The sequence below is a fragment of the Rattus rattus genome, chromosome 6 (assembly GCF_011064425.1).
Source record: "Rattus rattus isolate New Zealand chromosome 6, Rrattus_CSIRO_v1, whole genome shotgun sequence".
NCBI lineage: Eukaryota > Metazoa > Chordata > Mammalia > Rodentia > Muridae > Rattus > Rattus rattus.
In genome coordinates, this window is record NC_046159.1 from 153,777,405 (window position 1) to 153,801,217 (window position 23,813).

At 52.1% G+C, this 23,813-nt stretch overlaps 2 protein-coding genes across 2 annotated transcripts; one reads left to right on the forward strand and one right to left on the reverse strand.

Moving 5' to 3' along the window:
• The first annotated feature begins 8,142 nt into the window (after positions 1-8,142).
• Chpf2 (chondroitin polymerizing factor 2) lies at positions 8,143-13,649 on the forward strand. The gene is made up of 5 exons (XM_032907144.1): positions 8,143-8,499; positions 9,352-9,717; positions 10,139-10,703; positions 11,358-11,540; positions 12,225-13,649. Exons 2-5 carry the CDS (start codon positions 9,455-9,457, stop codon positions 13,524-13,526), a joined length of 2,313 nt encoding a protein of 770 aa, XP_032763035.1. The 5' UTR covers positions 8,143-8,499; positions 9,352-9,454; the 3' UTR covers positions 13,527-13,649.
• Positions 13,650-13,776: 127 nt separating this feature from the next.
• On the reverse strand, positions 13,777-23,240 carry Smarcd3 (SWI/SNF related, matrix associated, actin dependent regulator of chromatin, subfamily d, member 3). Its single transcript, XM_032907145.1, has 13 exons — positions 23,087-23,240; positions 19,969-20,180; positions 18,149-18,191; positions 17,298-17,420; positions 17,053-17,175; positions 16,720-16,815; positions 16,472-16,573; positions 16,152-16,320; positions 15,102-15,198; positions 14,833-14,968; positions 14,408-14,530; positions 14,185-14,286; positions 13,777-13,958 (listed from the first exon to the last, which is right to left on the reverse strand). The coding sequence occupies exons 1-13, from the start codon at positions 23,162-23,164 to the stop codon at positions 13,905-13,907; spliced, it is 1,458 nt and encodes a 485-aa protein (XP_032763036.1). The 5' UTR covers positions 23,165-23,240; the 3' UTR covers positions 13,777-13,904.
• Positions 23,241-23,813: the final 573 nt, after the last annotated feature.

The window sequence follows — 23,813 nt, forward strand, 5'->3', positions numbered from 1 at the left end:
GTCAAAAATCTATAACAGACTTAGTGTTAGGTCCATTATAAACTAGATCTGTAGCCTCAAAATCAAGGCAACTCTTTACGACCCTTGTTACCTGTCCAGGGTCCTGTGCACTGGTGCCTTATTATTGATGACACTGTAGGAAGCAAACTTAATGCCCCTGAGTGCACTCTCAGTAAGTGAGCTCCTTTCCCTCTAAGGCCGCCATGTTCTCAAGCTAAATAGAAATTAGGCGTGAAGATCATTGAGGATGGACATCACAAGCAGCTTCAGAGACTGCCTCTTGAAGGCAGTGTGTCTTTGGTAGCACACTCATTTTAAGAAAGAAGAAAACGCCTGGAGAGATGGCTTAGAGGTTAAGAGCACTGACTTCTCTTCGAGAGGTCCTGAGTTCCCAGCAACCACATGGTGGCTCACAACAGTCTGTAATCTGTAATGGAATCTGATGCCCTCTTCTGGTGGTCTGAAGGCCGCTGCAGTGTACTCATATATTAAATAAATGAAAAGAAAAGAGAGGATGAAGGGAGGCTTTGTGTACACACACACTTAAAAAAAAAAAAAAAAAGAAATCCAAATGGGCCTGTCAATCTCTTGTACAGGAAATGCTGCTGCTAAGGAAGCTGTCTGTTCCAGAAACTGAGAAGTAGTATAAACCCATCCAGCCATTGTCCACTCCTACCCAATGAGAAACTTTTTCTTGGTCCATTGTCCACCCCTGCCTTTGAGGATGTCCTCTTTTTACTCTAAACTTTAAACTCTGTCTTCACAACTTGATGTCTCATTGGAATTGACTCAACAGAGTTGGCAATGACTGCGAAGCCTAGGGGAGGTCAGGGTAAGATCCCTCTAAGACTCAAAACACTGATTTCACCTCTCCCCCCGCCCCCCATAATAGAAATAGTTCTCCTTGATTGTCTGCTTAAAGTTCAAAGGTCAGTCATTTCAATACCACTGACCATGTTCCTAGAATAACCTCCACCAGTTCAGTAGTACTATGGTATTTCGCACAATTGAAATGAGCATGCACAGGTTACAAAATAGCAAGGAACTTTATTCAAAAGCCAAGTAATATCACGGATCAGCAATGCAGTCAGTCTTGACCACATAAGAGTGCACTCGAGGGTCCTGATTATTGCCTGGTGCTTCATTTCATGAAGTCTAAGGGAAAGAGAGGCAGCTTACTAAGGAATGGAATAGGAGTGGTTCTCTATTGTAACAGACAGATTTGAGTTATATAAGCTTTCGCTCACTACATGTGTTCTTTCCCATGATGCATCTGATACTTAAACTTGTACTTACTCGTCTATTATCATCATTTCTACACCACATGCACATTGATGTCAGACAACAGCAACTGATTAAATTGACTCTCTCCTTCAACCAGGACCAAACTCAGGTCATCAAGCTTCGTTGGCAAGAGGTTTTGTTTTGTTTTGTTTTTTTCTTGCTAAGCTGTCTTACTAGCCCTTTAAAATTTTTAATTTGTTTGTGGTGTATTCTCACATGTATTTATGGGTACGAGCACTGATTTGTGTGTGGGAGCCAAAGGAGGATTTTCAGTGTCCTGTTTTGTCACCCTTTGCCTTGTTCCCTTGAGACAGGGACTCTCACTGAACCTGCAGTTAGGCTGGCAGCCAGCAAACTGCAGCAATCCTCCTGCCTCCACACCACCCTTCAAAGCACTAGGGTTACAGGCATATGCTTTTCTTTTTCTATGAGACTTCTGCATCTGATTTAATTGTGTGCAACCCCAATTATGCATAGGCATAACATGGTAATAGGGCATTCTTTCTAAAATGTCAAAGGACACAGTGCACATGCACAGTGCACTGTTGCACATGCACCAAAAACTCGTTCAGACCAGATGACCCCATCTCTTGTTCTCAGGATGTGTCCCAAGACATGTTTGAATAGAAATGGGGCATTATTAAGGGGTCGCTAAGAAATATAACTTAATGCCATTGTTTAACGTTGGTATACCTAGAGACTTGTTGGAGATGGTGTTCCCAGATTTTCAACAATGTCTCTGTGCATAGTATAGGTGGGTAGGGACCCTAGGCTGCCAAGTGCATTGTTAGAAGCTCGATGGTCCAAGCTAAGTGGAGTCTGAGATCTCTGAGCTATGCGTGCCTGACTCGTTACTAATCAAGCTCAGTACTTAGAAACTATTCCTTGACTCCCGAGGAAGCTCTTAAGGATGAAGACTTATTAAAAAGAGCAAACACCAGCAGGACAATACTGGCACACACCTTTAATCCCAGCGCTCTTGGGACCCCCATGAGTTCAAGGCCAGCCTGGTCTACAGAGCAAGTTCCAGGACTGCCAGGGCTACACAGAGATCCTGTCTCAAAACAGACAGAGACAGACAGACAGGCAGGCAGACAGGCAGGCAGACAGACAGGCAGGGAGCTTGCACCGGCCACCCAGAAGAGTGAGTTTTATTGTCATATCTCCACATATGTGATAACATGTCACCATTCATCTTTATTTTAATTGTCCTACATTTTAACCCTTCAACCTTCATGCTTTTTTTTTTTTTATCCATTTGTATGCTTTGCATCCTGCTAAGGATTGAACTGAGGGCCCTGTTCTTGCTCCACCTATACCTACCATTGAGTTTCCATCCCATGCATGCACACACACACACCACACACACACAGGGGCGGGCTTAGAGTTTCGGAGTTTAATCCATTATCACCATGGTGGGAAGTGTGGCAGTGTGCAGGCAGACATGGTGCTAGAGAGAGCTGAGAGCTCTATATCCAGATCCGCAGGCAGCAGGAAGAGCTAGGGACCCACTAGGTATGACTTGAGCTTCTGAGTCCTCAAAGCCACCCCTAGTGACACACTTCTTCCAACAGAGCACACCTAAGTCAACGAGGCTACATCTCCTAATAGGACCACTCCCTATAGAACCATGGGGGTCATTTTATTCAAACCACGACACTAGGTACACAGATAACTCTATTCAATGGTGACTTTGGGTCCTTTAGACATATACCCAGGAGTGGTCTACTAAGATCTGCTTTAATTTTTGAGGAACTTCCAAACTGAGTTCCCAGTGGTTGGGCTACATTCTTCCGACAAAGTGAAAAGGTGTTATCTTATGTTCCACCCTTTCTTGGCAGCATTTATTTTTGCTTTTTTTTTTTCCCTTTTAATTCAATTTTTGAGACAGGGTTTCTCTGTTGGCTGTTCTGGAACTTGCCTTAAACTCACGGAGATTCACCTGCCGTCTCCCCGTTCGGGGATTGAAGGTGTGTGCCACCACCGCCCAGCATTATTTTCGTTTATTGATGGTAGTTACTCTGAGTATGGTGAGATTGAATCTCAGTGTGGTTTGGTCGTCATTCCCACGCAGAAGCCGAACATTGTTTTCAGGTTTCTATTGGGCATTTGGGCCTCTTTTGAGAGTTACCTGTTGAGCTCATTTGCCGTTGATTGATTAGCCTGTTAGTCCCTTTAATGTTTGATTATTTGAGTTCTTTATATATTCCGCTATTAATCTTGAGTCAGACAAACAGCTGCATAAATTATTTCCCACTTGGCCAGCTCTCCCTTTGTCTTAACTCGCTGTGATTGCCCGCGTCCGCTTTTGCCACTATTTCCTGAACTATGAAGAAAGAATCTTTGAAAAATGAACAGACCGTGACATCCAGGTGCTAAGTGCCTTTTTTTTTTTTTTTTTTTTTTTTTTTTCGGAGCTGGGAACCGAACCCAGGGCCTTGCGCTTCCTAGGCAAGCGCTCTACCACTGAGCTAAATCCCCAACCCCTCTAAGTGCCTTAAAAGAAGTGACTGCACCATTGTGCACCATGGAGGCGGGCCGGCACCTGGCACAGCACGGTTGGGCACATAACTCAAGACACACTGAATAAACCCAGCTTTCCCATTCTGAGTTCGGCCTTGGACTGAGTGCATTTCCTCTGTGGACTGATAATGATGGCAGTGCAGTACCTGCCTCCAGGACTGGTTACGAAAATTAAATTAGTTAAATTCCTAGGTTTCGGGGGTTGGGGATTTAGCTCAGTGGTAGAGCGCTTGCCTAGGAAGCGCAAGGCCCTGGGTTTGGTCCCCAGCTCCGGAAAAAAAAATTCCTAGGTTTCTGTTAACTGTGTTCATTACACTACATACATATACATAACCACTCGCTCAGACCCCCAAGCCTCCTGGGAGCATTGTCTACAACATCTCTCCCCTCTCTGAGCCTTACTTAAACATAGTGGTCATAAGCAGGTAGGGGATTATAAAACAATAGTATTCCTTTATTTATTTATTTTTATTTATTTTTATTTATTTATTTTTATTTATTTATTTATTTATTTATTTATTTAGTGTATGTAAGTACATTGTAGCTGTCTTCAGACACACCAGAAGAGGGCATCATCAGATCCTGTTCCAGATGGTTGTGAGCCACCATGTGGTTGCTGGGAATTGAACTCAGGACCTCTGGAAGAGCAGTCAGTGCTCTTAACCACTGAGCCATCTCTCCAATCCCAATATTTATTTTTTGAGAATCATAATTCATTATGCAGTTTGTATCATAACATTCAATTTCCCCTGCAGATTCTGAGGTGAATGTTGTCCGCAGATGAGAAAATTGGCCTAGGCAAGTCTATGGGGCATTCTCTTAGTGATAATGTGGGACAGCCCAGTCCACTGTGGGTGGTGCCATCCCTAGACAGGTGATCGTGAGTTATATAAGAAAGCAAGCTGAGTAAGCCATGGGGAGCAAACTGGAAAGCAGCATCCTCTGTCAGCTCCTGCTTGGCTTCCACTGATGAGAAACTTTGACCTATAATATACATAAACCCTTTCCTCTCCCATGGTGCTTTTGGGCATTGCCTTTTTTTTTAAATCACAGCAACAGAAAGCAAGCTAGGACAACATTCAAGGCTAGCCACCATGTTTAGACCTTGTCTAAAAACTAAACAAAACTAACAAACGAAAAAAACCAACCAAACACAGACTAATAGAAAATAGATGAAGAAACTTAGACCAGAGGAAGGAAATGTCTGGACCTAAGAAGTTAGTCTAAGAAGTATCTGGAACTATAAGTACCCAGTATCATAGTGTCTGTAGTAGCTCTGATGGTTTGTGTTGCTTCTCAACTTGACAGAAACTAGAGTAACCTAGGAGACAAACATACTGTGAGGAACTGTGTCGGATAGCCTTATTGATGTGGGAAAGCCCAACTCAGAGTAGGTGGCAGTGTCCATGGGCTTGGTTCTAGAACTGCAGGGAACAGGAGAAAGCTGACCGGACACCTGCATTCAACTCCCTCTATTTCCTGGTGCTATGTGGTCGGCTCCCTTCAGCCCTACGGCCCGAGTGACTGTATGCCGGAGCAACAAACTGAAGCAAACCATTTCTACTTACAAGTCACTCCTGCTCAGAGTATTTTATGGCAGCAGCAGGAAAAGTGACTAACACAGAAGATGCAAGGTCCCCGAAATACAGCTAGTCAGAATTATGAAGTTCCACATGGAATAAAGTACCAAGTTCTTTACCGAGGATTGTCTGAGAGCCACTGTTTTACTAAGCTGTAACACTTGGGGAAGAGTTCTCTCTCCCAAAGCATTCATTGCTGGACCTTGGACGGGCCTGGCTGTCCAGGCTCATGCTGCTGCTGACCCTGCCCCTGGCATTGTTGCTGGACCTAGGCTACCTGCTCAGTGTAGACTGCTCAAACCTTCTGAGAGCTGTAACACTTCCGCACTCTTGGCTGGACCCACACCCCATGGGACCTATCCATCCATTCCACAGACTAGTGACCCTTGTGAGACTTAGGAAGATGGCTGGGATTTCAACATCAGCCCGATCTACATAGCAAGACCTTGTCTCAAGGAAACAAACAAACGATACATGTTATAACAGTAAAACGTGGCTAGGATTTCAGTTTGTGTATGGAAAAATATAAGTAGCTTTTAATATTGCTTATGTGTTGAATTGGTATTTTATTTATACATAGTACAATAAAATATAAAGTCAATTCCACCTGTTCCTTTTAGTTTAATAACTGTTGCTATAGCCAGGTGTGTTGCTGCATGATTGTGATCTTAGCACTGAAAGGCAGGGACAGCTGGATTTCTGTGAGTTTAAGGTCAAAGTCATATGATCAGACCCTGTGTCAAAAATAAAGTAATATAAATTATCATTTTTTTTCTTGATTTTTCAAGATAGGGTTTCTCTGTGTAGTCGGGCTCCCCTGGAACTCACATTGTAGACCAGGCTGGCCTTGAACTCAGAGATCCTTCTACCTCTGCCTTCCAAGTGCTGAGATTAAAGATGTGTGCTACTACCACTACCCTGTGCTAAATTTGTAAGAAACAACTCACATGGATGGAAGGAAGATTGTCAGGCTTGGGATGACGAAGTTACCATTTTGGAGAACCTTATCATTTATAGATGTATGTCAGTGTTCAGAATACATTTGTGCTGTTGCATTATGATAATCTCTCTCCCCTTCATTTTTGAGCATACTGAAAGATTATTTTATTACACAAGTTTCCCTTTTACTTCTTTTCTATTATGATCAAGACACTATACTTTTTCAGGTCAGGGGTGGTACACACCTTTAATCTCAGCGCTCAGGAGGCAGAGGGAGGCAGATCTCTGTGAGTTCAAGGCCAGCCTGGTTTACAGTTTGAGTTCCAGGGCAACTAAGACTACACAGAGAAACCCTGTCTGGAAAACTCAAACCCAAACCCAAACCCACACCCAAACCCAAACCCAAACCCAACCAAACCAAAGAATTTAGCACAGGGTTGGAGAGATGGCTCCATGGTTAAGAGAATTTACTGCTCTTCCAGAGAATGTAGCACTCTTCCAGCACCTCCTCGGCTGCTCATAGCATCTATAACTCCAGGGCTGAACAATCCGATGGCTTCTCTGGTCTCCTCAGTTACTGGAAATGAGATGCACAGGCATACATGTATGAGGAAAACCCCATACATATGAAATCAAAATAAATGTTAAAGAATTCAGCACATATTATAAACTGCACAGAATTCTTTTTTAAAGCACAGGTGCAAGGATAAGAATATAGCAACCATTTTTTTCCTCCATCTCCAATAATGTTCAGGACATTTCAAGCTATGTGGGATCAAGACAGCTTTCATTTCAGACACCTTCTTACATGTGTAAGACATCACTCACACACACATACCCTGCCACCATTGGACAACAAAATTGTCCCTGAATATTTCCAAACTGCCTTCTAGGAGTGGAGCTGTCTTTCTCAGGAGCCCACCGCCATCTTTCCGTTCTGGCTCATTTTGGGTTGTTCTGTACTCGGTTCTAGCTGCGCTGACCATGCTCAACTTCTTGTGCGTTTGTCTTTGCCTGGTAAACTCTGCTTTATGTCTGGATAAACATTTCTGAAATGTGGGATCTCAGCAGTCCACATTCCCAATCTAATTTAATTCTTTCTGCTTTGTTTTCCCACTCGATTCTATACTTAAAAAAAAAAAAAGTGTGTGGTGTGTGGTGTGTGTGTGTACGTGTGTGTGCGTGCGTGCGTGCGTGTGTGAGTGTGTGTGTGTGTGTGTGTGTGTGTGAAAGCACAACCGCATGTGGATGTCAGAGGACGACTTGATGGGATCAATTCTCTCTGTTCTCCAGCCATGAAACTCAGATTATCAGTCCTGGTGGCAATCACCTTCACATGGTGAGTCATGTGACTGGTCCTTAGTTTTTCTGCCTTGAGACACCATAGTGTGTTAGTGTCCTCGGCCTGCCTCAAGCGATTCTCACCGCCTTAGAACTACTGAGTTCTAGGTTAGCCCAGGTCTGTTCGTTCCTGGTTACATGCTGCTCATTCTTTACCTAGAACAGTTACGTCTTGAAAATTTAGTAGAGAAACATTTCTTGAGTCGCTAAATAGGCGCAGGTGTCCTGCAGCCGGTTTAGTTGAAGCGTGTTCAGAAAAGAGGAGGGCATCTTTCTTTAGTACTAACAGAGTTGAGCTGAATTAGGGAACCTCTCTGGCGCAGTCGGGATTCAGCCGCCCTGGCGTTGTCAGGAGCCACAGCGTGGGAATCGAGCTGTGCAGCAGCAACCATAGAGAACTCAAGGCGGGAGCGAGGGGCCGGATGCGGTCACCATAGAGACGGGTGACTGACAGGCAGCGGAAGAGGAAGCCGAGGGCTGGGCTGTGAGGTGGCAGTGGCTGCAAAGCGGAGCTCCTCGCCCGGCAGCAGGGTGGGCTCACCCGCGAGGCGGCTCCGTCGGCTGTGGGGTTTGGGTGTTCCTGTCCCCCTGACCGGCATGACCTGAGAACCCGCTCGGTCTTACTCTACGCCGCGAGCTCCCTTCCTCCGCTCGAGTTCTCAGAGCAAACCAGCTGGACGCCGGGCCTTCTCTGCAGTCGCGGGACTAATTTCTCTGCAGTAGGCGATTAATTTCTGACTCCAGACGGCCGGCTAGGACTCGCTCTGTGCCTCCTGAGGGCTGGCACGGGGCTGTGGTCGCCAAGGGAATAATAGGACACTGACTGGCGCAGGCAGGTGTCCTGTTGGAAGGTGGTGAGCCTCTGCTGGCCTTCCCAGACCCCGCGTTTCTCTAACTGCTGCTGTCTCCCGGGTTGCTTTTGCTTTATTTGGCTTTGTTTGATAACCTCTAGCCACAGCAAGAGTGTCTGTAATTTTGTCTCCTGCTGCTCTTTGAAATGTGGGCAGCATAGCTTTGCAGGACGAGTAGGATGGCCAGCAAAATGGTTCCATCAGCCATTGCTCTCCTCTGAGAGGCCAGCAGTGCTGAGTCACTGTGACTGTTCACCTCATTTGGGTGGGCAGGTGGGTGGGCACCATGCATGGTTGGTGATCTTATCTGACAAGGAGGGCATTTCTAGAGTCTGTGGATTTCTTTGACACTCAGGAGCAGGGTGGAAGGAGGCGCTGACCCCTTCTCAAGTGCTAGCTGCAGCCGCAGTAAGTCAGCAGTCCCTTCTGGGGCCTGAGGAGACATAGTGGGCCAGGATATCTGCAGGATAGGATAGGGTGGCAGAGGCAGGCCCTTTAGGTCAGACTGCTGTTTGAAGAGTGCATGCACTTTACCCTGCCTGGGTCATCGGGTGCTGCTGACTTGAATTAGGCCCATGCTTCAAATGGCTGTAGACCTTTTAGGGTTAGGCTTGGCAGTGTTGTACTTTCTTTTTTCTTTTTACTGGACTACAGACTGCATTCCCAGTAGTGAGTGGCATTGTTCACACAGACATTAGTGTTTTATTGAGGAGTGTATCACTCATGGCCACCGAAGACCAGACGTAGGGAGTTGGGAAGACTTTGTGGGGATGCTGGGCCTGAAAGTCGACACACATTGCTCCTTTCTCTGTTGCTGACCTCATTGACTCCAGGTTCTCTGGCTAAAACCGTGGGACAACTGCTGGCCTGGGGCCCATCAACCTACTAATCCCTGAGACTGTGCCCCTGGGGCACCCTGTGTCAGGGCCTGCCACCATGCGGCTGAGCTCCCTGCTGGCCGTGCTACGGCCAATGCTCCCCCTCATCCTGGGACTGTCTCTGGGATGCAGCCTGAGCCTCCTGCGGGTTTCCTGGATCCAGGGTGAGGGAGAAGATCCCTGTGTAGAGGCTGTGGGAAAGCCAGGAGGGCCACAGAATCCAGACTTGAAACACGGGCTGGACCAAAGCGATGAAGACTTCAAACCTAGGATTGTCCCCTACTACAGGGACCCTAACAAGCATTACAAGAAGGTGCTCAGGTGAGGGTGATGTGTGCATTGTCCTCCGGCACTGATCCTCATCCTAGAGCTGTTCACTGCTGTGTTTGTATTGCTACTGAGTGTTAGTTTCCTGTAAGCACTGTCTTACTCCCTGTCTTGGTTTTTTCCTTTTTAATCCCTCCCCCGTCTGAGAGCGTCTCACCCATTGGTGTTAATGTTCTCTGTTCTTGAACAGAGCTGTACCTGCACTAACCTACTGAATAGACCAGAGTAGAGCCTGCTTCCACGTAGCCAAGTCCAAGGCACTCACTTCGGTAGCTGCTTACTAGTGATAAGGGAGGGGGTGTCTTTGCCCCCCAGTCCTGCTCATTTGTCCCCAGGGATGGATGTGCTGGGCAGGCTGGTGCATGCTCCCTTAATGACTCAGGAGTTGACCCCTTACCTTCTGGTCTCTCCCTAGGACTCGGTATATACAGACAGAGCTGGGCTCCCGTGAGCGCTTGCTGGTGGCTGTCCTGACTTCTCGAGCCACACTGTCCACCCTGGCCGTCGCTGTTAACCGTACAGTGGCACATCACTTCCCTCGGTTACTCTACTTCACGGGGCAGCGAGGGGCCCGGGCTCCTGCGGGGATGCAGGTGGTGTCTCATGGAGATGAGCGGCCTGCCTGGCTCATGTCAGAGACCCTGCGCCACCTTCATACACACTTTGGGGCAGACTATGACTGGTTCTTCATCATGCAGGACGACACATACGTGCAGGCCCCCAGACTGGCAGCTCTCGCTGGCCACCTTAGCATCAACCAAGACCTGTACTTGGGCCACGCAGAGGAGTTCATTGGTACAGGAGAGCAGGCCCGGTACTGCCACGGGGGCTTCGGCTACCTGTTGTCACGGAGTCTCCTATTGCGTTTGCGGCCGCATCTGGATGGCTGCCGAGGGGACATTCTCAGTGCCCGGCCTGATGAATGGCTTGGCCGCTGCCTCATCGACACTCTGGGCATCGGCTGTGTCTCACAGCACCAGGTGACAGCCCCTTCAAGGCAGTCCCAGTCCCCCAAAGGTTGGCAGTGACTGAATGATTGCTGTCCAAACTGAATTCTTCAGACCATCCTTTTATCCTTCCCAGATGCCAGCCCCTTCGGCTCTCCCTTGCTCACCTTACAGCCCTGGGGCCATCAAAAGTGCGTATTTGTAGGGACCCCTGAACAAGCCAGGAAGATGCCTGAACTCATCAACCTCCCTATCTGCCTCCTTCCCACCCCCTTTTCCATACCCAGTGCACATCACAGTTAAGGCCAATGTGAAAATGTCCTAGAGTTGGTCATCCTCCCCCGACCCCCTAGGTGGAAAGCTCAGGATCCCTCTACTACCATAGAGAGTGGCTCTGTTCTCTAAGCATCCCAGAAGCTAGCCATCTTCCCCACCAGCCTGCTGGGGTGTCCTATGGCTGTATTCTCATTGAGCAGTGGGCTTCTTGGGGAAAGAGGAAGCCCTTAATTGCCCACTTGCTTTCTCATTTCCAAAATGTGAGCATTAGAAGTAGGAATGGAGGTTAGGGAGCCCCTGCCTCTCAGTCCCTTCTAGAGCAGTGGTGGCAAGTGTGAGTGCTAAGGAGACCGAGGCTTTGGGAACCACAGCTTATGTGTGCAGCATTGATTGTCTGATTGGTCCCTCTAGGGGCAACAGTATCGCTCCTTCGAACTGGCCAAGAATAGGGACCCTGAGAAGGAGGGGAGCCCTGCTTTCCTGAGTGCCTTCACCGTTCACCCTGTCTCCGAGGGCACCCTCATGTACCGGCTCCACAAACGCTTCAGTGCCCTGGAGTTGGAGCGGGCCTACAAGGAGATAGAACAACTGCAGGTGAGCGAATGCAGTGAGCTGTGCCTGAGGGTCGTGGCTGGAGGCTTAGGGCGAGCCTGAAGAGTCAGGCTTACTGGGAGAAGGCATCTGAGTTCAGGACTGGGTTGGTAGGGTAGAGAGAAGCTAGCCATCACAGGGACAAGGGACCCTGGTGTCCCAGACACTATAGAGTAAGCTCTGGGCCATCAAATTTGTAGGTAAACTCTTAGAAGTTTACTTGAACTAGTGCTCTCCCCTGAGGAAATAAGCCACAGTGTCCTAAGCGTCTAGAATTGTGCTAAAGGCCCAAAAGACAGAAGGGAGGGGAGTTCTGTAGTGTGGGTGTCACCAGGGGTGGGTCATAGATCAGATAGGAGGGAGGGGAGTTCTGTAGTGTGAGGGTCATCAGAGGTGGGCCATAGGGCAGACAGATATGTCAGAGGATCAGGAAGATGCTGGTCCTGTGAGCAAGGGAGTCAAAGTGGGTTGAGCTTTGTATTCTGAGATCCGCTCCCTTCTGCTAAGCAAACGGCCGGGCAGCAGCTATTGCACACCTCCCTTCTGTACTATAGATGAAGACAGTTATGGGCAAGGGACCTGGTGGTTAGCCAGGGCTCTGCTGATGAACCCTTAGAGCCTGGCCATCTGGAGCCGGGTGGGATCTTAAAAGCAGCACTAACGTTGGTTGCATTCTCTCCAACGTAGGCTCAGATCCGGAACCTGACGGTGCTGACCCCCGAGGGGGAGGCAGGGCTAAGCTGGCCTGTTGGGCTCCCAGCCCCATTCACTCCACACTCTCGCTTCGAGGTGCTGGGCTGGGACTACTTCACCGAGCAACACACCTTCGCCTGTGCAGATGGGGCTCCCAAGTGCCCGCTGCAGGGGGCTAGCAGGGCAGATGTAGGGGATGCCGTGGACACTGCCCTGGAGCAGCTCAATCGGCGCTATCAACCCCGCCTGCGCTTCCAGAAGCAGCGGCTTCTCAACGGCTACAGGCGCTTTGACCCTGCGAGGGGCATGGAGTACACCCTCGACTTGCTGCTGGAAGCCGTGACTCAACGAGGGCATCGACGCTCCCTGGCCCGCAGAGTGAGCCTGCTGAGGCCGCTGAGCAAAGTGGAAATCCTGCCTATGCCCTATGTCACTGAGGCTACCCGGGTGCAGCTGGTGTTGCCGATCCTGGTGGCCGAAGCTCCGGCTGCCCTGGCTTTTCTTGAAGCCTTTGCTGCCAGTGTTCTGGAGCCTCGAGAACATGCATTGCTCACCCTGTTGTTGGTCTACGGGCCCCGGGAAGGCCGCGGGGGCCCTGACCCATTTCTTGGAGTGAAGGCTGCAGCAGCTGAGTTAGAACGACGGTACCCCGGGACGAGGCTGGCCTGGCTTGCTGTTCGAGCGGAGGCCCCTTCCCAGGTGCGACTCATGGATGTCATCTCCAAGAAACACCCCGTGGACACGCTTTTCTTCCTTACCACCGTGTGGACAAGACCTGGGTCGGAAGTCCTCAACCGCTGCCGTATGAATGCAATCTCGGGCTGGCAGGCCTTCTTTCCGGTCCACTTTCAGGAGTTCAACCCCGTTCTGTCACCACAGAGATCTCCCCCAGGTGTCCCTGGGGCTGGCCCTGACCCCCCATCCCCTGGTGTGGACCCTTCTCGGGGGGCTCCAGTCGGGGGCAGATTTGACCGGCAGGCATCAGCAGAGGGCTGCTTCTACAACGCTGACTACCTGGCAGCCCGGGCCCGGCTGGCTGGTGAACTGGCAGGCCAGGAAGAGGAGGAAGCCCTGGAGGGGCTGGAGGTGATGGATGTTTTCCTCCGGTTCTCAGGGCTCCACCTCTTTCGAGCCGTAGAGCCAGGGCTGGTACAGAAGTTCTCCCTGAGGGACTGCAGCCCCCGGCTCAGTGAGGAACTGTACCACCGTTGTCGCCTCAGCAACTTGGAGGGGCTGGGAGCCCGTACCCAGCTAGCTATGGCTCTGTTTGAGCAGGAGCAGGCCAACAGCACTTAGCTTCTCCACCCCTGGGTCTGCCATAGCCCCAGGAAGGGCAAGGCAAGGCGATGGACAGATGGAGGGCTTGCCGCTGTATTTTTTTAAAAATAAGAAATGTTATTAAAAGTATCTTCTGCCAAACTGTTTTTAGGTCTAGGGAGAGGGCTAAGAAGAATCTGTAGGAGGGTCATGGAGAGTTTGTCTGCCAGGTTCCACTGCCTTCCCCTCTCTTCCTCCCTCCCACCCCAATCCACAATGACCACAAGGCTGCTGTCTGATGAGTGACCTTTAATCCAGCCCTCCCCAACCCCAGCACAGCGCGGGAGAGGGAGTCCAGAGCCCAGGGTCCATGCTGGGCAGCGAGGCTGGTCCACAGTGATGCGTGTTCACAGGCTCCTAGGTGTTGCGCACGACCAGTGACTGCTCCAGCTCCTGCCTGCGCTGCTGGATCTTTAGAGGAAGCGTGAGCAGGGGCAGGGTTACAATGACCCTGGTGAGTGACCAGGGGCACCCCTTCCCCGGAAGAGTCTGGGAGCCAGGAGACTACTGCATGGGGGTGTAGGGTGGTGGACAGGCGTTGGGCATAGGCAGCAGCAAAGGCTGTTGCCAGGTGACAGGCAAGGCCTCTCTTAGGACTGAAGGAGAAGGAAGCCTCATGTTCCAGGGCCTCCATTACCTTACAGTAGAAGTAGCGGCTGACAGCTTCCTGGGACCAGGGCTGGTGGTAGAACTCAGCCCGGCGTTCTTCCTCAGGGTTACCGGCCACATCTGTCATCACCTGGGAGGGAGCACAGGGCCTGCGGTGAGTTCCAAGTGCCTCACCTGCCCGAGTTGCATGCTCCTCTTCCCCTCCCTGTGTGCTTGTCTTCACATCAGTGACCCCTGAGCCCTGTCTTCACCTTGAGATCGCGGCTCTGGGAGCGGAGCAGGTCTTGGACGTAGCCTTTGGGGTCTCTGGAGAAACTTAGCATGAAGTCCCTCTGGATCTTGAGCTGGTTTATGGACTCAATGGTCTCATGGATCTACAGGTAGAAAGACAATGATCTCCCCTGGCCCTCCCCGTGATGTGGGGGAGGAATGCAAGAGGAAGGAGGAGGCAGGGGGGACTAGCTTCTCTTGTGAATGGCAGTTTCCCAGAGCCCTTGCTCTGTCTGAGTTTAGTGAGGGGAGCGGGGTGGGCAGAGCTGAACTTGGAGTGAAGTCAGCTTCTCCATAGCAGGGAGGGGCTGTGTGTGCCACGTGTCCCAGGCCCATGCTGTGGTCTGAGTGCTTTGTCCTCTCTCTCGGTTTAACATCCCACTCTATCTCTGGGTTCAGGCCGCACCTTACTGTCCAGAGCACTGATCTCCTGCTGGTTGGCCGTGGACAGGAGAAAGCTGCTCATCTGCCCCTTCAGTGGCTCCTCCACCTCCACATCAATGTCATAGCACGCAGTCTTCTTCTGGTCTGATGGGTCCACGCTGCCAGAGAAGCCCAGCCTTTGATGTCCATGGTATACCCCCACGGAAGCCCAGGGCTGGGGCGGGGACACAGGGAGGGGAGCAGGGAGGGGAGCAGAGAGCTCCCTCTGTGGGGAAGGCTGGGCCACCTCACCTGATGACATGGTTGATCACAATGGGGTCAGGGGGAAGCAGCAGGCCTGTGAGGCGCTGGGGAATCTCAGAAAACTTCAGGCGGGGACAGTCAAAATCTGAAGCAGGAGAGTTGAGAGGAGATCGTGTGTGTGTGTGTGTGTGTGTGTGTGTGTGTGTGTGTGTGTGTGTGTGTGTGTGTGCGTGTGTGCGTGTGTGTGTGTGTGTGTGTGTGTGTGTAAAGACAGTAGCTAATAACAGTCCTTCCATTCTGGAAAGACCACAAGAAGCTGAGGGCAAGTCAGAATTCTGGGCGCTGATGGCCGTGGGCTGGGCTGGAGGTAGAGAAGCAGGGTAATTAGGGGGCCAGTGTGGGGTCCTAAGTCAGCCTGCTTGAGCGTTTGTCCCTTCTGCCACATCCTGTGAGAAGTTACCTAGCACCTTGGGTCTTAGTGCCTTCACTTCCAGAATAGGGATATTACCAACCCCATCTCATGGGTGGTTATGAGAACCGGGTGAATCTGCAGAGCAGGAAATGTCTGAAGTGGTACATGGTAAATGCTCAATAAACACCAGCTACTCTTTCTCCTCAGACTCCTCTACTGTGCTTATTTTAAAACATTAATAGCAATGCTCTACTCTGCTAGACCTGTCGGGTCAGCTTTCAGCAATGTCGTTTTTCCTAGCTGCCAAACACATGTGACGGCACACCTCCCACCACCCCTCATTTCAGAAGCAGACCAAGAGGCAGAAGGGATAGCAAAGTAAGTGACCCCAAGTCTAGACCCAAGACTGGCGGCACCTCAGAGATCCCAGCTCCAAGTACCAAGAAGGTTACATTGCAGGATGCTGTCGCCCTCCCCTCCCCTAGTAGGGTCCCACATTTGCTTCCCTTGGGGTGCAGCTGAATAGATCGTCCAGGAAGAGCCTGGACAAGAGCCTGTTCTTGGCTCCAAGGCCATGGCCCTAACCATTCCTGTTACTCAGGAACTCAGCAAGAGGAGATAGCTACCTTAGGGAGGTGCTTCTGCTAGGATACTATCCCTGCTCCCCAGATCCTGAGGCTAAGGACATGGTACCTGCTGGAAATACTTGTCTCCATTGATGTATTCCTTGTCATGGGAGTCCTGTAGCCTGTTGGTCTTCACGTACTGCCACAGTGCCTGGACAATGGCTGAGCGGCTCTGCGTATGCAACCCCAGCAGCCGGGCCAAGCGGGGGTCCAGTTTGAACTGGGGAGGCTGGGAAAAGGTTACCAGGAAAATGAGATTGAAGGGGGAAATAGAGAATGGGGCGTGGAGGTTAGGGTCCTTGGCAGCGTGCCCCTAGAGAAGGTGAGTAGGAAGGAGAGTAGGGTCTGTGTGTGGCATGCAGGCACGGAGTAAAACCAACCTGATAGTCCAGCATCAGGAGCAGGGTACAGCGCACACTCAAGTCCCCTGGTCTCTTCACTTGGAACCCATCTGTCTCCTGGGTTGTGGGTGTCCGGTGCCACTGTCCAGGGGGAAGAGCTAGGTCACCCACAGACTCATCTGGGTTGGTAGAGCCTAGGGCTTTAGGATGGTCCTCAATCCAAATCCGCAGCTGCTCCAGGGCTGATGGGAAGGTTGTGATTCACGGGCAGCGGCAATCTGTCTTACCTCAACAAGGTGGTTGTCTGGGCCATAAAGGTCTTTGTCCAACTCAATGACCAAACTCTTGAAGAAGGAAGAAAACTTCCTCTTCTGCTTACTGGGCTGTGGGAAAGTGACAGGGACTGTGGGGGCAGAACAGGGACCACGGACACAGAATGGGCCAAGTTGGCGGCAGGCAAGCAGTATGCTCAGAGGCAGCCCTCTGTCCCCAGACTGTCCCCAGGCCCACCCTCCCCAGCCCGGGCTGACTCCCAGTTCCTAGTGCAGACATTTACTTCCGTCCTTGACTCAACCCATACCCACCCCAGGACACCTGGAGAGACCTGGGCCAGGACGTACATCATCCAAGAGCTTCCCCTCCACCCGCAGCTCCCAGGAGGCAATGCTGCCATCGGAATCTTCGGCATCGGGCTTCGCGGGGTTAAAAGTATTGGAGATATAAAGGCGCAGCTTTCGCTTTTGCTGTAGAAATAAAGTGTAGTACAGGACAAGGGCTGTGTGCACCAACCCGGGGCACCCTGCTTCCTCCTACTGGACAGGGCACTTAGAGCCCTATTCCTACTCCCACTCCCACACTAAGGCACCTTCATGGGCCTCTTCAGGGCCTCCTGGATGTCCACCCGCTTCCGCATGATGGTTTGATCCAGTTTCCTCTCAAATGCTAGGAGGTCCATGTAAGCCTGGGACTCAGGGACCAGCTCCCGAATCTGAAAGAGGAACAAAGTGGAAGCCGGGCCCAGTCCATCTTGCAGTGCAGAATGCATGCCTGTTGTGTGACTACAGGACACAAAGGACACAGAGGGAGCTGTCCAATTGATTTCAGGCTGTGGAGTCCTGAGAGTGAAGATAGGGCTTGTCCCCCGGACGCTATTATATAGCCTCATTGTGTGTGGATAAAAATTGCTTCTCCCTCCAGGAAAACTCATGCATCTCATCACTGGGAAGCAGCAGCAACTGGCAGCCCAGCAGGTGCAAGTGCCTAGCTTCATCCCATCACCCCGACTCATACAGAAGACACCCTGGGTCCCTGAGAAGTGCTAAGGGATTCTGGGTATCCCAGAGAGTTGGGAGGTAGTGTAGGTGGCCTCAGGAGCTCCACACCTGCTGCTGCTCCTGCTACACTTTCCGTTCCCTTCACCTAGCAGTTTCCCGTCCCTTCTTTGTGCAGTGCCTCTATGCTTTTGAACCACTGGTATTCAACCCCCTTAACCTCAGGCTCTCTGTTCTGCCCCTCCTCCCTCCATGGCTCTCCAGCTCCTTCCCCCAGCCCAGCCCCACCCTCTCGTGAAGGGAGCCTCACTTCTTAATGAGCTTTTAAAACAAAAAGTGAAAGTGGCTGTGACGCTGAGCCCAAAGCTTTGCTCCTAAGGGAGGAGGGGAGGGTGGAGTAGCAAAGGGTGGGGGCTGGCTGGGGGCTGCTGTGAAAGGCACTCACCCTTTGAGGGAGGATTTTGTCAGCCATCTTCCTCCTCTTGGCACTGTACATTTTTAAAAGAAAAAACCAGGTTACCATGGCGACAGATCTGGGAGTAACGAGGCCACCTGCTAAATTATCCCGACATCTCCGCCCGCTGGCTGGGGTTCCCACAGCCTGCTTGTCTGCCTGTCTGAGGGCTACAGCAGCGACGTGGAGCTGGTACTCCCCTGGAAGGCAGGATGACTGGTCCTTTCTCTTGCTTGGCACCCCCTAACCCCCACCTTATATCTCATCACGTCCTCAGAGCCAGAGAAACTCAGACCTAGAAGGAACTAGTGAAAGAGAAGATGCTGTCAAAAGATGGGCACTGCAGAAGTGTTTGCAAAAAGCCTGGAGGTGGGGAAGATGGAGGGAAGAGACGAGCTTCTGAGGACCCTCTCCTGCCAAGCAGGAGATACACGCCCAAGAGAGCCAGAGCTCCAAGAAGGGGAGAGGTGACTCTTCCACTTAGTTCCTGGAGCTCCTGAGCTGTCATGGTATGGAGCTGGTGGGACTTGGCGCTCCTGTGGCTCTGGGCTTGGAAGGGACTGTTTAAAGGCAGGAGAAGGAGATGCTTGTGGTCTTGGACCATCTGCCAACCAAGGGGCACACCACAGTCACAAGGACCCTGGAAGTGTGCAGGAGTGTTCTATGTGAGTGTGACTTAGCACTGGAACCAATGTGTCTGAACCTAGGGTAGACAGCACCTGGTATTGGATGATTCTCAGTTTCAAAAGCAAGGCAGAAAACCCCTTGGCTGGCCAAGAGAGAACACACAGCCTAGACGATAGCTCTACACTGCCCCCATGTGGCATTCTCACTCACTGCCCCCTCTCAATCCAGAAATCCATTCTATGCCCAGGCAAGCAACTCATTAAAGAAAAACCAACCCATTCTTAGGCTGGGTAAGCATTTCATGAGAGGATTGATTTATTTCAAATAAATTGTCCGTACAAAACTCTTAACTTACACATAAAAAATCAGAGAATGACTTGTTATACAAGATAATGATTCACTTTGTAAAAGAATTTATTATGGGGTGCCTCTGATTTTCCTTGATGTGTAAAAACTATTTAATAATGAAGTAGAATTGACATTACACCTTGTAGAAGAACCCATCTGTTGTGCAAAAGGAAGCATGTGTGTTTGGATAAATACTGATGCCCATAGAGGCCTTACTCTTGCCAAGAGCCAGCAGGGACCATGGGAGTGCCACCAACTTCTCAGACAAGGAAATAAGCTGCTCCGGTGGCTTGGGGGCAGAACTGCTCCCTCAGAGAGGTTATAGCGCCTCTTCATGCCCACTGCCAAGGCTGAGGACTACGGAAATCTAGAGGGGCTCTGACGCAGCCCGGGACTTTGGACTGGCCCAGAGGTAGCCAGGAGCCACCAGAGGACTACATTTTAAGAAAACACACAGCTAAAACTCAACCCTTGGTCTATTGCCAGCCCTGCCTCTCCCCAAAGACTGAAGCATCTCTCAGAACTTGGGGTAAAGAATGGGAGAAAGGATTTAGGAGGTGACAAGCAGAAGAATGAAGGGTGCGTTCAGAGAAGGGACACTGGCAGCCGACTATCGCAGCCCTTCTTCACTGTGGGCACACAAAAGAACCAGACCAGTGCCCCCTAAGCCCTCCCCAGAGAATATCCAAGCTACAATGACTTCGCCGCTGCTAACATCCCTAACATCTTTCCTTAGCTTCCCATCCCCACCACTCACCCACCTGGTCCCTGAGGCTTCTGCCTGCCCGCCCCTGCACGCCCTTTCACGCGGGGGGGGGATATTGGGGGGCACTCACCTGCGGCTCCGCGCTGGGGCGGTGGGCACCGGCTGGCCCTGGCCTTGTGCCTGGCTCTGCCCGGGCGGGGGCGCTGCTCGCTTGCGGGCGGGCTCCATGCCCGCGGGGGCCAGGCCGGGTCGTACCGCGGGGCTGCCCATGTACGGGGAGCCCGGGGGGCCCATGGGCGCCCCCTGGTGGGGCATTCGGGCTCCAGACGGCATCCCGGGGCGCTGGGGGGGTGGGGCGGGAGGTGAAGCAGAAACCGGCGCCGGCAGGTCAGATTTGGTCCCGACCCCCAGGCCAGCGTGCCTGCGCTCCCGCCCCTCTCCAAGACCCTGGGCTGGTAACCCTGCGCTGAGCGATGAGTGGGAGTGATTGGTGGGAGGGGCGGGGGCGCGGGGATCTGCGCGGCTCTGGAGGAGGGGGCTTGGCGTCTCCTAGCATGAAGCTAACTGAAGCCAGGCAATTGCCCAGAGCATAGCCGAGTCTCGGAGCCGTGCAAGGTACCCCCAAAATGAATATTAATGGCGCCTTTCAACCTTTCAAAGGATTTTCATATCCGTACGGCTCTCTGCGAGCCAGTCAGAGCAGGTCTTTTCATCCCCACTTGACAGATGGGGCAACTGGGGCTCAAAGAAAAAAGCGACCTCGCCAAGGTCACCCTGCTCTTCCCGGCAAAGGCAGCACCTGACCGGCCCTGCTCCCCGCTGCTTCGCTGCGGTGAGGGGCTGATCTCCTGTCCTCATTTCTCATTTCCCGATTTCCACACCCCACTTCTGGGGCTGATGTGCTTTGTACTTGAGCCCCCATTTCCCTTTCAGAGCCCCCGGCTTTGGCACCTCAATCTCAAACATAACTGGTTCAGCTAACTCCAGGTCTCCACACCCACCGACTTGGCCTGCCTCTTTAATGTCATTTCTCCCAAGGTGATACAAGAGGCAAGGGCACCTGAGGGTCTGGTGTCATCAGACTCTGCCTAGTGGCAAGTGGGGAACTGGACTAGAAGTGGGCCGCCTGCGCAGGGACGGCTGAAAGAAGCAGCATCTGTAGCAGCATTCATTCCCTCTCCCATCTGATCACGTAAGAGTCAACCCATTCCCCACCCAATCCCAGGAAGGGTAGAAATTGGAGGGAAATGAGGCAGATTGAGTTTCCCCGGCCACCACCTCTACTCAGTCAATCAAAACAGAGGAGGTGCCAATGTGAGTGAAGTGTTACAGATTTCACTTGTCCAAGCCCAGGAAGGGGGCTGAGGTTTTGGGACTAGTCAGGTGGGACTAGGAGGAGTTCAGAAGAACAGGAAGGGTATTAGGGAGAGAGGTATGAAAACCCTATTTAAACACCCCCATCTCAGGCTAGGGATGGAGCTTGGTACAGGACTTGTGCAACACATGTGGAGACCTGGGTTCGATCCCCAGTATCAAATAAACTGCACATGATAGCAAACACTTGTAATCCCAATATTGAGGTGGAGGCAGGAATATATAGTGAATTTGAGGCCAGCTTGGGCTACTGAAGACCATGCGCATGCGCCCTCGAGCACGCAGGCACGCAGGCACGCAGGCACGCAGGCAGGCACGCAGGCACGCACGCCCTCATCTTGCCCCCAGGACTAAGAAGCCTTAACCCTAACTCCCAGGCTTCCTTTCTCCTCTTACACTGCTTACCCCCAAGGTCTCCACCCATAGCCAGCAGCTGTCTCTGCTCATCTCTTCTGCAGTGAAACTGGCCTGTCCCTGAATCTGCCACCCCCACTCCACCTGGCTCTGTCACTCACAGCACCAATGCCACCAGGGTGGGAGCTCAGGCCTAGCCACCCTTCATGACTATAGAGGGGGCCCTAATCATCATCCAAGAACTGAACCTCCAAGGTGGCCATATTCAATTAATTCTTCATGGGGTCGTACTCTTTCAAGCGACTACTCAAGCAGCCAGGTCAGGACTGGTAACCCCACTAGTCCACAGGGCTGTCTTGGAAATTACACCCCAGATATCCCTAAGGCTAGAACAGGCTGCCACAGAGAAGCCCTCTTCCCTATCAACTGCTCTTCTATTTATCAAGGCCACTGATACTGTCTGGTCTACTGAGAGGCCCTGAGGAGAAGCCTTCTAGGGGACCCCAGAGGCCTGCCATTAGTACCCCCTCATAGAGGTCAGATTCTGGGGGTTGCCTCTCTCACTGAAAAGGTGCTTCCAGGGGTCACAACCAAATTTGATCATAGTGAATCTGACTGATCCTTCCCTCCATGTGCCCAGGCTTGGAGCTCCTCACAGCCAGGCACTCTGTCCACTAACTGAATTCAAGTGTCTACCTCATTAGGTCCCTGAGTACCCTCAGACTCTTCGTGTGTCTTCGTGTGTGTGTCTGTATGTGTGTGTGTGTGTGTGTGTGTGTGTGTGTGTGTGTGTGTGTCGTGTGTTAGAACAGTAAGTATAGTCTTATCCCTTTGGTCTCTAGGCCTCATGTCCCCAACTCCAGCCCCTCCCTCACACCTTTGAGGTGTTAAGGTCATCAACTTTCTGGTGGCTGAGCCTGCCAAGGAAGTCCTCTGACTGCTTAACTTGGGGTCTCTCAAGTAGGCCTCTCTCAGCTCTGACAGCGGGGCCAAGTACTCAAGGCCCTCCTGCTAGGATGCAGGGGTTGCTCAGCCAGAGAGCTTTGGCTCTTAGGTGCCTCCAGGGTCACCTGCTCTTAGTTCCTCAGACCTAGTCAGAGTGACCCAGAGGGACAACAGGCAGCCCAGCCCTAGCTGTGTGTTCGAATCACCACCCCACCCCCACCCCCAGGGCAGGGGTAACACCTGAGCCCACCAGTAAAAGAATGTGAGACATGTCCGTTACTGAGGGGACCCCCCTCTTGGGGGAGACACGGTGCCCACATCCCACCCCTTGCCCCTGATAAGAACCCAAGCCGACGCCTCTCTCCCCGGCCGCCGCGCGCCCATCCCCAGCCGACCGCTTGGCGACGTGTTCGGATGCCAGGGCGCCGGCAAGGTCCCAGGGTTGGGCCGTGACCGTGCGCCCCCCAACCAAAGGGGTGGGAGAGCGGGAGCGCGCCGGCGGCCCCTCCCGACCAACCCTCCATTCAGCCCGAGCCAGCTCGCTCACCCTCCCCCGCTAACTTTCCCCCACTCACCACCCCATGGACCAGAAACTCAAAAAGTTTGCTTTTCGTGGCTTTGCGCGCCCCTCCGGCAACTTCGTCCGCGGCCATCGGGGTGGGCTCAGCGGCTCCTCTCACTCTCTCTCTCTCTTCCTCTTTCTTTCCCTTTTCTGCCTTTTTTTTCCTCCAACTCTCCCCTCTGAGTCCTGCTGGGCTCTCTCACACTTCTACTCGAGCGGAGTGGGGAGGGGGCCCCTTCAGGGCTGCCCTGACGGCCCACGGCCCACGCCGCCGCCGCCCGCCCGCCGCCGCCGCCGCCGCCGCCGCCGCCGCGGCTGCCGCATTCCTGCACTGATAAGACAGAAATAGTCCGGCGGCCCGGGGTCTGCCTGCGACGCGCCGGGGACAGAGCGGCCCTCCCGTGCACTCCGCGTGGTCCAAGCGGCGCACAGAAGCGGCGAGACGAGCCGATCTGCCCGGAGGCTGCGCGATGGGCAGCTCCGCTGCGCCCAGGCCGCCCGGGGCCCATCGGTGGTGGCACGGGGAGGGGACACCATGGGAGGTGACAGGGGGCTCGCTAGCCACCCTGCCCTCGCCACAAATAGTTTCTCGGTTAGGGAATTCGCCGACAGGGCCAGGCAGGGAACAGGCAGTTCCAACTTTCTTTCCCCAAGTGGCTCCTGCCGCATTTCTGAGGCCCTTTCCCCAGGGACCAGGCAGGCCAAGTAGGGAAACATTTGCTGCAAGGAATCTGGGGGGA

What these genes read in the sequence shown, in the direction of transcription:
- Chpf2 (XM_032907144.1), top strand. Translation starts at nt 9,455, where the DNA reads ATGCGGCTGAGCTCCCTGCTGGCCGTGCTACGGCCAATGCTCCCCCTC. An exon ending in CATTACAAGAAGGTGCTCAG is followed by an intron (nt 9,718 to 10,138) that starts GTGAGGGTGATG and finishes GTCTCTCCCTAG; the next exon opens with GACTCGGTATATACAGACAG. An exon ending in GCTGTGTCTCACAGCACCAG is followed by an intron (nt 10,704 to 11,357) that starts GTGACAGCCCCT and finishes TGGTCCCTCTAG; the next exon opens with GGGCAACAGTATCGCTCCTT.
- Smarcd3 (XM_032907145.1), bottom strand. Translation starts at nt 23,164, where the DNA reads ATGGCCGCGGACGAAGTTGCCGGAGGGGCGCGCAAAGCCACGAAAAGC. An exon ending in GTGATCAACCATGTCATCAG is followed by an intron (nt 14,969 to 15,101) that starts GTGAGGTGGCCC and finishes CTTCTCTGGCAG; the next exon opens with CGTGGACCCATCAGACCAGA. An exon ending in CCCAGAGCCGCGATCTCAAG is followed by an intron (nt 14,287 to 14,407) that starts GTGAAGACAGGG and finishes GCTCCCTCCCAG; the next exon opens with GTGATGACAGATGTGGCCGG.